Source organism: Hippopotamus amphibius, chromosome 9 (assembly GCF_030028045.1).
Source record: "Hippopotamus amphibius kiboko isolate mHipAmp2 chromosome 9, mHipAmp2.hap2, whole genome shotgun sequence".
NCBI lineage: Eukaryota > Metazoa > Chordata > Mammalia > Artiodactyla > Hippopotamidae > Hippopotamus > Hippopotamus amphibius.
The window spans coordinates 30,093,673-30,106,899 of record NC_080194.1 but is presented as its reverse complement, the minus strand read 5'-3'; the positions used below and the strand labels follow the sequence as shown (position 1 = coordinate 30,106,899).

Sequence of the window (13,227 nt, the reverse complement as noted above, 5' to 3'; positions counted from 1 at the left end):
GTAAACAGAATGATAGGCCCAAAAAGTGGGCTATTTTAATGAAGTAAAGTTATATTTCTATTCAAAACTATTATTATAAATATATATGCATCTGATGCACAGAACACTGGTACAACAGAGGATACTACATACAGAAATAAAAGACATAAATTATTTCTCTTTTTATTCAGATCAGAGATCATTTCAAAAAAAGCAACTTTACCTGACTCTTTGCACGAATTCTTATGTGGCCAGTAACAGGGGCCTCTGGTCCCTGTTGAATCGGCTTCTCAATGCTGACATTTGCAAGTGCATCTTCTCCAAATATAGAACGAGCATAGAGGTTGGCTGCCATAAAGCCACAGTAACCAGAAAGTGCCTGGAAGAAATTTGTGATAAATTCAATACTCTACTAGAGAACTACACATAAGCAAGACCAAATAGCATAAGTAAATTATCATTTAAATAGGACTTTTCATGACTGTGTGAATTTGCTGACACTCATAGAACTATACATGTAAAAAGTGTGAACTTTACTGTGTCTATATTATACCTCAATAAATCTGACTTTAAAGAAATAGACCTTTTCCTCATTTGTATTTATATATTCTTTGTTTAGAGTTGTCTGACTGCCTCCCACACCAGACCTTAAGCTCCATGAAGAGACTATATTTATTTTGTCCATGATTATATATCCAGCAGCTCACAGAGTACTGGGCATATAATATTTGTTGGAGTCAGGATCTGCTGAATAGACTAACATATGAATTAAAACCTACCTGTCTGGCAGCATTCTTTTACTGATTAAATCAACATTACAAAATTAGCAGAACTTTTATAAAGAAAAACAAATTCCTGGGAATTCCCTGGCAGTCCAGTGGTTAGCACTCTGTGCTTTCACTGCTCAGGGCACAGGTTCAATCCCTGGTCAGGGAACTAAGATCCCACAAACCGATAGACAGACAGATAGATAAATTTTAAAAAAGAGAAACAAATTCCTTAGAACCTCAGCTTCATTATTTGGTCTTTCTAGTCTTTTTTCATACATACACAAACAATGCAGAAAACCAGAGTGCATCAACAATTCCTTACTGGGCAGATATATTCTGACCCACAATCAGAGCCAACAGACGAGATCATGGACATTTTCTAATCCAGTATCATAAACTATTTTGGAATAAGCCTTTAGCCAAAAGGGAGAAGACTGAAAAGAAAAACCAATCTGACTACTCGGTTGGGTCACTGTCCTAGGAACAAGCAGATACTGTTCCTATTCCAGTGGAAAGCAGTAAGCAGATTCACACATTCTATGGCATAACTTCTTTTAGCTTGTCCAGAATGACACTGCTTTTCTCAGTCTAAATAATACCAAAATACACTAGAGGAAACACAAGAAAGCCAAGAATCTATCACCTTACTCTCTACCAGATTTAAGAAGTACCCAGGCAAATCTTACCTTCTCTGGAGTGAGGCATTTCATGTTCGTTGACTTTAATATGTGCTGTAAATAGTCATTTAAATCAACTATGTTTGTGTTAACTGTCACCTGTACAGAGGGAGAGAAAAAAGTCAAGGAGATTATAATTCTTACAGTGAGAAAGTTGTGAATTTTTTATTTTGGGGTTGAAAAAACTATCACTCGTATGTCATGTAAGAATCTCCTTCCAAGTATTAGGGGGAAAGGGTGGGCAACGAAAAGTAAATGGTATCTACAAAATCCAACAAACTGTAGGCTGGTATCAGAACTTTCAGGTACAGATAACTTCACAGACGATCAACATGTTGTATATAAAATATTTCTAACAAAAATCAAGGCTCACAGGAGCAAAGTTCTCTAGCAGGCTACAGATTTGCACAGTTTCTACTGGACCCTGGATTCAATGGTAAGTTACTATTCATAATACAAGGGATAGGACATTGTTTATAATGTCTTGAACAATCAGATTAATTATAGAACTGTTACTCTCACCAATTTACAACAGTAACAACCAAACCATTTGCATGCTTTCCAGTTAAGGCTAATTTGTAAACACAGATATTGAAAGACTTCGCTTTTCACACCTGACACTTTTTAGTGGGATTCATTTTATCAGAGAATCCCTCACACTAGCCAAAAAGAAAGATAAGGAGTTCAAGGAAATCTCCGAAGGACTAACTTTGTTTTCCCATTCAAATTCGGCCCACATCTGACGGAATTCAGCATCAGTGCAAGTTGCAGGCTGGATATAGTCCATGATGTCAATGTGAATATCACTGAGGACAACACAATTTCTGTCACTTGCTGCTCCGGAGACATCATAAACTGCAATATACACATATAAAATAAAGATCTCCAATCACTAAAGGCAAATTTTAATTAAATTTTAATGTTTCCAAATAACTATGATATTAGCAAATAGTTTTACTTATTATATAGTGGGCTCTAGCCTATGTTTTACAAATTATTACCTACTTAATATTCCCATCAACCCCATGTTATAGTATTATTTTCCATCTTATAGAGAAACAAAAACAAAGAGAAGTTAGTTAAGTTGCTCAAGCTCACAGAACTGGTTAAGTGGTGGAGGCCAGGATTCAAACTCAGTGAGCACTTACATAGCAGTTGCAGTGTGTTAGACACTGTAGAAGGATACACAAGTAGTAGTGTGCCCATGTAGATGCTTAACTCATATTTCTGGATGAATACTGCTGAGCCATAGTACTTAACGATACAAGATCGTTTCTTCTGTAACTGCTTCTTCCATGCTAGAAAGTCATAATCTGACTGGAGCCTACCTTTCCTCCTTTTTAAACTCTTTTCTTGACATCTCCCATCCTATCTACTTTTAGAGAAAACTAAGGTTACCAAGAATAAGTTCTTTTAATTTTCAGCCCCACAACTAAAAATAAATGTATCTTTCTCTGATATCAACTTTCACCTTCTTACCTTCCATATCAGGCAAGTACTGCTCTTCTCTTCTAGGTTAATACTTTCTGCCATTTGTTCAGGACCTCACTCCATCAATCATTACCTCTTTCATTCTTATGTCTTTACCTTCATAGTCTCTGATTTTCTTCCCTTATAGTTTATAAACATAGTCAAGTCTCTCTCATCTTCAAAAAAAATCTTCCCTCATCCTTTACTTCTCTTCTGGCTATTGCCCTCTTTCATTCTTATCAAAACTAAGCTCCTACACTCAGAGTGGTCTACACTCACTATCTTTATTTCTCCATGTCCTATGCAGTTTTAAACCCACCACCACTGCCCAAGACATGCCATAAGAAATGTTTTAATATCACTGATTGTCAAATCCAAAGGACCCTTCTCTTAGATCTTTTACAGCTTCAGATACTTCTTCAAAATTTTTCCTTACTTCTCTAACCACATTTCCTTTGTAGGCTTCTCCTTCTATGGCCAGATTTAATATTGCTCTGCATAAAAACTCCAAACAGCTTTTAACATTGCTGTTCTCCTGGATTTTGTTTTCAAATCTCCCCCCTTCTCACTCTTTATGCCCTCTTTGGGTGATTTCTTTCATGTCTATGGTTTTAAAACAAATATTCATCTCTACCTCTTTTTCAAGTTCCAGACTCATCTCAACCTGTCCTTCAATAACTTAAAGAGACTTCATTACTCAACCTGCTCAAGTTTAACTTATCGTTGCTCTCAAATATGTCCTTCTCTCCTATATTACATTTTGGTGATTAACATAAACACCAACCCAACACAGGTAAGCAGGAAATCTGAGGGTTGCTCTAGCCACTTTCTCTTCAATCAGTAACCATGTCCTGGACATTCTATCTCCTTAGTATCTATTATATTCAGCCCTTTTCTCCACCCCAGCCACTACTGTGCTGGTTCAAACTCTCTGTCATCTCTTACCTGTGCTACTGCAAGTCTGCTAGTCAATCTTCTTGCCTCTTCCAATCAGTCTTCTTCAGTGCAGCCACAGAAATATTTAACCATGTAACTCACTCACTAGCAATTCCTCAATGGCTCCCCTTTATATTCAGGATAAAGTCCGAAATTCTTAGCATGACACGTATAATACAGCTGCCACTAATTTCCCAACCTCATTTTCTACCCCACACTCTAGCCCACTCTAAACTCCAGGTATATCAAACTACTTGCATTTGTTCCAACTGAATCTCTGTCTATCTATAGACCATTTACCGATCTTTCAAAAGCCCACTTCACCCAGCACAGGCTTCTTTCATAGCACTTACCATTATGTATTGCACATATCTATTTCACATATCTGTTTTCCCTTACCTGACTAGAAGCTATCTGAGGACAGAGATTTTTTGTTCTTACCACAGAAATAGCTTTTTAAAAAAAGAAAAGCTTACTGACTGAATATCTCTGTACAAGCTAATCCCTTGGTGGTCCGGCAATAAATGCCTATATACAGTTTTAGACTCAGTTCAAATCTTATCCTTCGATAACATACCTTCCTCCTTTACAAAGCCTTCTATACTGTAAGAAGTATACTGATACATTTTCTGTACTATATGTATACTATACTGACATATTTTCCCTCTTTGATCCCAAAGCACATGGTACATAAACTAGCTGTTATCACACTGTATTGTAACTTTATATTTACTTATTTATCTCCTACTTTTGCTTCACAGTTTGAGGACAGTGACTCTATCTGGTTCATTTCTGTACATCCAGAATACAGTACAACACTGAACAGCATAGCAGATGCCCCATAAATGAATGAATGAATGGATTCAAGTTCTGTCCTCAAGAAATGTCACACAGCTACTCATTACAGAAATTCTTTAATAAAAATATCCAAACATCACATGCTATAAAACAATTCCTTACCTATATTGCCAAAAATTATTCCATTTTCTGTTGATGCTACTTTGACATTAGCTTTAATATTTGCAAAATCATGAGGAGCAAGAGTCAAAGGAGATGGCTTTTCCACAAGTTTCAGGTCCCCTGAAAAAAAATTCAGACATGGCTAAAAAGACATACATATTAACCTTTCTAATCATAAAACCTTAAAACCTGTACAGCTGAAGAGTTTCTAGCAAAATAAAGAACAAGAGAAGGGTTATGATTAAAATATGAGGACAAAATAAAGAAAACATTTAACACTATTATTCACATCAATATGCACATTTTCTTTTAAAAGGTAATAGGCTTCTCAGAATAATTCTATATTTAATTCATGTGTGGGGGGGTACTTTGGGCATACTGTTTTATTTCAGTGAATGGATACAAACTTCTCAAAAAACTTGAGTCTCAAACTATACACTCCATTACAAAGAAAGATAAAACAATCTGAAGAAAGGATTGTAAGTTCTTAGAAACATAGTTCTTTATATCGGCCTCAAGCTATGCTGAGGAACACAGGGCAGAACTATGTTCTCCCTTGATTTCTTAAATTCCCTTAACTCTTGCTTAAGCCATATGGAATTTCCTAGCGGCAGTGCACTGTTCCTGTAAACAACTTATATCTTCCAACTTCAAAGCCAGATGTATAAATGATCAGAGAAAGCCTAATTTGTGTGTCTATATTAAGAAGACAAAAAAAAAAATCTCTCATTGCTAAATGTGACAATGATGCATTACTTTGGACACACATGGTATGTATTAGTTACAGACTCAAAAAATACCTCATTCTGTACTAAGGCAATTAAAACTTTAAGCTACTTGGTAAATCTGTAACTTAAACAGCTCTTATTTAATCTAGAAAAACTGACATATGCTAGACCAAAGAAACCTATCTAGAAGGATCAAGAACATAAGCATAAGCATAAGAAAGTCAGTATCACAGAAGTTCAGAAAATTGGAGTAGAAGGAGACTAAATATTAAATGTAAAACTAAGACGATTCAAGATGTCACAAAGGGCTCAAGACCTTTGTGCACTTCTCTTAATAATCTGTCATAAAGATTTACTATATAACAATATCTTTCCTTTATAGTAAACTTCCTCACCCAGAGTAGCTAACTCTAATGTGCAGTTCTGCAAGGTATCACTGGTTTGGTTCACAACAAGTACGTCCAGGACGATATCATACTGGTTGACATGAACATAAGCTTCTGCATATACAGGGTCTGAGAAACCTGTCAACTGGGTGACCTGTCAAACAAAAATAAAGATCATCAGATGATTGAGACAATTTAACCAAACATATCCCAGCCAAATGACTAAGTCTGTTAGGTAATTAACAGATGTGCTTAGATTAGACCACTCATTTGAAATAGGTAAAATAAAATTGTTTTGTAATGCAGGCATGGTAATTGAAACTTAGACATTAAAAATAACGGGTCCTACAATTTACAGCTCATTAGTAGAAAGATGTTAAATATGTTCGTCACATACATAAAACATTATCCTAACTTAAGAACTGAATAGATTTGCATACATTTTCAGTTAAATCCTCAGCTCCTAAACTCATTAGCTGTTACTCAAACTCAGGAAAAATAATTACAAGCAAGAAAATGCTTGCTATTCCACAAAGACAAATTTTTAGATGTTCCCCCACCAAAGACAATTTTTTTTTTAACATCCAGAGGATATATAACATTTAAAAAATGTAATATTGTCACCAAAAACATAGGCAACGAAAGAAAAAAATAGGTGAATTGGACTACAACACAATTACAAACTTTTGTGAATCAAAGGACACGATTAACAGAGTTGAAAAGGTAACCCACAGGATGGGAGAAAATATTTGCAAATCATACATCTGATAAGGGACTTGTCCAGAATATATAAAGAAACCCTACAATTCAACATAAAGAAAACAACTGACCAGATCAAAAAATGCACAAAGGACTTGATAGACATTTCTCCAAAGAAGATACATAAATGGCCAATAAGCACACTAAAAGATGCTCAGCATCATTAATCATTAGGGAAATGCAAATCAAAACCACAAGATATCACTTCACATCCACTAGGATGGTTACTACAAAAGAAATAAGTGTTGGCAAGGATATGGAGAAATCAGAACCCTTCTGCATGGAGGGTTGGAATGTAAAACAGTGCAGCTACAATGTAGAACAGTAGAGTGGTCCTCAAAAATTTAAACCAGAATCACTATACGATCCAGTAATTCCACTTCTGGGTTTAACCCCAGAGAAATGAAAGCAGAAAATCAAAAAGATACTTGAACATCCACATTCATGGCAGCATTATTCACAACAGTCCAAAGGTGGAAGCAACCCAAATGTCCATCAACAGATGAATGGATAAACAAAATGTGGTATATATTCACAATGAAGTATTACTCAGCCTTAGGAAGGAAATTCTGACACATGCTACAAAATGGATGAACCTTGAAGACATTTGGCTAAGTGAACTAAATCAGTCACAAAAGGATAATAATGTATGATTCCACATAAGATACCTGGAATAGTCAAAGTCATAGGGATAAAAAGTAGAATGTGGTTGCCAAGGGCTGAGGGAAGAGGGGAATGGGGACTTACTGTTTAATGGGTATAGAGTTTCAGCTTTGTTAGATGAAAAAAGTTCAGGGGATAGATGGTGGGGATGGTTGCACAACAATGTGAATGTCACTGAACTGTACACTTAAAAATAGTTGAGGGTAAATTTGATATGTAAATTTTCCCACAATTAAAAAAAATAAATTGAAAAATTTTATAACTAATATTGCCAATATCAAGTCCCAATTTTAAGGCAAAAAGTATTTTTAGTAGTTTTAGTAGTTCCTATTCTGCCAAAGACCCAACACAGCCAAAATTAAAAATAAATAAACAAATAAATTTTTAAAAAAAAGTGGAGTTGTCCTGTTTAAAGTCGCAGGGGACAGGAGAAACTGAGGGCAGGGTGTGGAGGAGGAGGCTAGTGTCCTACCTTTTAAAAGCTTTAGTTAACCTCTAAGGATCCCTCAGCTCTATGTTTTAGTTTATGGTAATTTGACACACAAGTGAATTAAACTATAAAATTATCTATGAGACTTACAGTACTATCATATAGTAAAGTATCAGGTTCTGCTGAGTTTCAATTCATGTTTAACGAACCTATCAATCACACTTGACAAAAACGAATGCTGTAGTAATTTTTCTTTTAAAAAAAACAGCAGGACCAAAAACTTCCTGATTACTACTTTCTTAAGTAGCCAATTTAAATAACTCTCCAGTGTATTTGACATTTTATTACCTTGTTAAGCTTAGATGCTAGGGGATCTGCTGCCTCTTTCCTCTGTGTGTTTCCCATTGCTGCCAGCAAACTCAGCTGAAACTGATCTTCCTTGCAGTTCATTTCATTCTTAGCAGTTAGTTGCATGAAGGAAATGGGATCATCAGGCTGTACTGTCACATTCCGCTTTTCAGATTCTTTCTGTGTTGAAAAAATAATACACCATCTCTCTTTGATATGAAAAAAAAGACAACTTTTTGTAGGCCTTCAATAGGGACAAGCCCTCACACATGAGGACAGAAAAATCAACAAAAACAAAAAACCCACAAAGAATTTTTATGCCTTTATCACATATACGTTACCTTTTGGGATAATTTCTCTTCTTCAAGTTTAGCAGATAACATGTGAGAAAGGGACTGTCTGCATTCCTTATTGAAAATGTCATTCATTAAAGGTGAACATTCAGATAAGACCTTGAGGCACAGGGAAATTCGATCTACATCATCATCTGTAATTGGCTTCTTAGGAAGAGAAGATTTTCCCAAATGCAGGATAGTGGCCATGAGCAACATTGCCTCAGCAACAAAAGACTAGATAAGGAGAGAAACGGCTCATTTATTGTTGGGCTTCTCCAACTGCAATAATGTCACTTTATTATAACTCACAATCCAAGAAATAAATCTAATTTTCACTTCACCTCAATTTCAAATATTTTAGATTTTATCTCCCTATTCTTTTTTGCAACCGTCTCCTTCCTTTCTATTCTAATTGCCACCCTCTAAAATCTTCACTAACCCTCAGCTGATAGACAGCAGTAGTTTTTAAACTATTTTCTCTTACTCTAACCCCAATGCTATCTTTTATCTTTCCAACTATGGAAAGTTAAAAGAATGATACACTTCACCAATTATTAATATTCTGTCATAACTGCTTTCTTATTTAACTGATCTATGTACACTTATTTTTTTGGCTTAACATATGAAAGTAAGAATCTATACCTCAAATGCTTTAGCATACACCTCTTAAGAATTAGGACAGTTTCCTTTATAATCACAATATCATTATGTCATTAAGAAATATAACAATTCCAAAATATATCTACTATACTCCAAATTCAACTAAATCTTCCTATTTGCCAAAAAATGTTTTTTTTTTTTAAATCCAGGATCAGTTTCATACATCATATTTGACTATCATTCTCCTTAGCCCCTTTTAATCTAGACCAGTCCCCTGGATTTCTGTATTGTTTTCCATAACAATAATTTTTTTTTAAAGAGCCCAGGCTAGCTATTCTACAGAATGTCCTCCTCTTTTAGTTAGAATACCAGATAGGTGATGCTTTGCATATCTTATTTTATCGCATTAGGAGGCACATAATGTCAGGTTGTCCTGTTATTGCTGACGTTAAGTGTGGTTACCTACTATCTTAATTGTGCACCAATCATTTCACTCCACATGCAAATACATGCAATGATTTCCTACAGCCTTCATGTTGAAGTCCATGTCAGTTAGCCTGTTATTCAAGGTGCTTCTACCAGTGAATTCAACTTACTTTTTTAGTCTAACGTAGCATTATCCTGACACATGCTTTACGTCTTTGTCAAATTGTCTTTGGCTAAGTACTGATCTGCATACATACATGAAAAAACTACCAGAAGCCTGGGAAAGGACCTCAGGGGAGTAAGTGTAAGAATCCCTTGAGCCTAGATATTGTCTCCAGAAGGAGAGGAAAGAGGAGGGGGACAGAAAAAAGTAGCTAAAGAAATAACAGTCAAAAATTTCCCAAATTTGATGAAAACTACAAAACTATATATCCAAGAAGCTCAATGAACCACAAGCAAAGGAAACAAGAAAACCACATTAAAACATATCCTAATCAAATTACTGAAACCTGTAATTATAGTGATAAGGAGAAAATCCAAAACCAGTCAGAAGAAAACAGGACACGTCCCACACAAAGGCACAGGAGCTACATCTTGATAGTACTGAAAGCCAGAAGACAAAGAAGCAGCATCTTTACAGCGCCAGAATAAAACAACTGTCAACCCAGAATGCTATATCTGCAAAGATATCTTTCAAAAATGAAGGCAAAATAAAGACATTCTCACACAAACAAAAACCAAAAGAATTAACTGCCAACAGACATGCTCTACAAGAAAAGTTGAAGCAAATTCTTTAGGCAAAAGGTATGTGATACCAGAGAGAAAATCAGATCAAAACAAAAAAATGAAGTGTCAGAAAAGGCATAAATGAAGGAGAGCCAGTGTGGTGATAAACAGCCAAACTTCTTTGTGCTTTTACCAAAGGTGGTAAACTTCCTAAACCAGGTATGTTACCAGAAACCTAGTTCTCTTAAGCAGATTATCAGCAAATGCTCTCCCAACTTGCAGAACTGAGATTCTCCAAATGCTGGAGATTTTTAAAAAGCATAATTTAAAGAACAGACAAGACCTGAATAAATAATGGCCTACAGAGAGTTACAAAGTAAACTGCTGCCCATAAATAAAATTAGTCGATAAAAAAAGAGATAATACACCTTGTAATTTACCTGACCCTCTAAATCTCATTTATGGATTTATAAGAAAATCTATATGACAGAAATTTTTAAAAAAATCCTTTGAAAGTCCCTAATCTAAAAAGAAAATGTCTAATTATATGGAGGTTTGAGTAAATGAAAGAATCTAATGGACTATTATGCAGCTATTAAATATTATTATGATTAGGAAGGGTTTAGAATAACATGGAAAAATGTTATAAAGTTAAGTGAAACTACAATATTGTAAAACAAAAAATGATCACTACTAGGCAAAAAGTGTTTCACAGATAAAAGCCATAATAAACTCTTTCTGAGGAAGGAAAGATTTTTGTTACTATATCTGGTAATTCCATCTTTTGATGTTTCTATCTCCACCACAATATTAACAAGATTTGTACTTCATTGCTTTAACCATGAGTGATTTTTTCCTCGTTATTTTTATTGGGTTGGCCAAAAAGTTCATTCTGGTTTTTCCGTAAGATGTTATGGAAAACTATGAATGAACTTTTTGGCCAACTCAATATTACATCACCCTTATTTTAGCAATGTGAAAAAAGATATGAACAAAAATAAAATAAAAACATTCATAATTCTACCACAGAAAAGATTTTTTTTTTAATGAAAGTAAAGATTTTTTTCAGGCAAACGAAAGCTGAGAGAATTCATCAACAGCAGATCTACATTCTAAGAATAATCAAGTTCTTTAGGCAAAAAGAAATATCATATAGAAATCTGCATTTATACAAAGGAATGAAAAGCACCATAAGCGGTAAACGTGGGTAAATATAACTTTTTCCTCATTTAAAAAAATATTTAGAAGAAAACTGACTATTTATAATGGATGAATGGATAAACAAAAACAGCAGAGTATTATACAGCCTGAAAAAGGAAAGAGATTCTGACAATGCTACTATATAAATGAACCTTGAAGACATTATGCTAAATGAAATAAGCCTGTCACAGAAGGACAACTATTGTGTAATTCCATTTATATGAGGTATGTAGAACAGGCAAATTTATAGAGGCAGAGAATTAGAATGTGGTTGCCAGGGGCTAGAGGAGGGAGTATGGGGAGTTACTGTTTGCTGGGTAGTTTCAGTTAGGGATGATGAAAAAGCTCTGGAGGGGGATAGTGGTAATGGCTATACAACAATTTGAATGTACTTAATGACACTGAACTGTACACTTAAAAATAGTTAAAATGGGATGAACTGGGAGATTGGGACTGCCATATCTACATTAATATGTATAAAATAATGACATAAGAAAAAAATCAAATTGTACACTTTAAATATATGCATTTATTGTATGTCAATTATATCTCAATAAAATTCTTTTTAAAAAGAAAAAAAAGTAGTTAAAATGGTAAATTTTACATTATGCATATTTTACCAGAAGAAAAATATGAAAAAACAAACAAAAACAAAACCCACCCAAGAAGGTACCTGAACTTTGTCCTGTTCCCAACTCTCAAATTCTTACAACTTGCTAAGTATGTCCCCCTTCCCTACCTGAGTCTGGACACTAGATAAATAAGAAGTGGAAAAGAAATGGTGCATATATACAAAAAAGATAACTGACTATTTAAAACAAAAATAACGATACATCATAGGGTTGATAACGTGACATGTAGAAATAAAACAGGACAATAACACCAAGGATGGTAGTAGGGGCTGGGTGGAATGAAAGTACATTATTGTAAATTAGCATACAGTCAGAATGGTCAGATGCTATGATGAAGGTATGAACTGTAGAAATGGAAATACCTTTAAGAGACATTTCTAGAATAAAACAGACAATGACTGTCAGGATGAAGATGCTGGAGGGAGAGCCACTTCCTTCACTGGGCCTTGACTAATCACAGCAAACAGAATAACTTCATAAACCTTTGTATCACTTCCACTGGACTAATCACATGGTATTGTTATTATATTACTCTGTCAATTTTATAGTCATTATATTATATACATATATTACATTACATTACTGTGTCCATTTCCCCAATTAAAGCATAAGCTCTTAATATTCATTTGTTGGGTAAATGCAGAATAAATGAACTTACATTTTGCTTTTTCTTCTCCTGAACCAAAGCTACATAGCGCAAGGCAATCTTGGTCAGAGTTGTAGCAAGGGAGGCAGCAACAAAGAAATCTCCATCCAGAAGGAATCCTCTCAGGGGAGGTCTGCAAAGCAATCAAGGAAAATGAAACCCACCAGCTTCTTAAGCAGCATGCAGTTTTTGTATAAACAAGGCAAGGAAGTCTATTTAATACTTTCACTGCCACCCTTCAGGGATAAGGATCTCAATTACAGTTCCCTCTTTAGCTCTCAGAATAAAAAGGAAAAAGAAAAAAATACATGGCTTTAACACTATCTTCAAATGATACAAGAGCTAAACGAATAGAGAAAGAAAAAATGGTTAAAAGTGCATATACTGAAACCCAATGAGCTACACTGAAATCCCAGCTTATCTATTTATTTAATGTGTCTCTTTGGGTTAGTTGCAAAGCTCTCTAAGCCTCAAATTCCTCTTCTATAAAATGTGGTAAATCAACAGAACACTGTCCAAGACTCTATGAGACAAAGTATTTATTTAGCACAATGCC

The 13,227-nt window shown here is 34.8% G+C and overlaps 1 protein-coding gene across 1 annotated transcript in view; it reads right to left on the bottom strand.

The window, feature by feature from the left end:
• The window catches only part of COPB1 (COPI coat complex subunit beta 1), a 40,951-nt gene that overhangs the window by 8,506 nt on the left and 19,218 nt on the right, over positions 1–13,227 (bottom strand). The window contains exons 14-21 of the mRNA XM_057748790.1: positions 12,684–12,804; positions 8,448–8,675; positions 8,107–8,286; positions 5,916–6,060; positions 4,793–4,912; positions 2,136–2,281; positions 1,436–1,525; positions 203–358 (exon numbers count right to left, since the gene is read on the bottom strand). Of these exons, the coding sequence (XP_057604773.1) occupies positions 203–358; positions 1,436–1,525; positions 2,136–2,281; positions 4,793–4,912; positions 5,916–6,060; positions 8,107–8,286; positions 8,448–8,675; positions 12,684–12,804 (1,186 nt within the window). The remainder of the gene's footprint in view (positions 1–202; positions 359–1,435; positions 1,526–2,135; positions 2,282–4,792; positions 4,913–5,915; positions 6,061–8,106; positions 8,287–8,447; positions 8,676–12,683; positions 12,805–13,227) is intronic.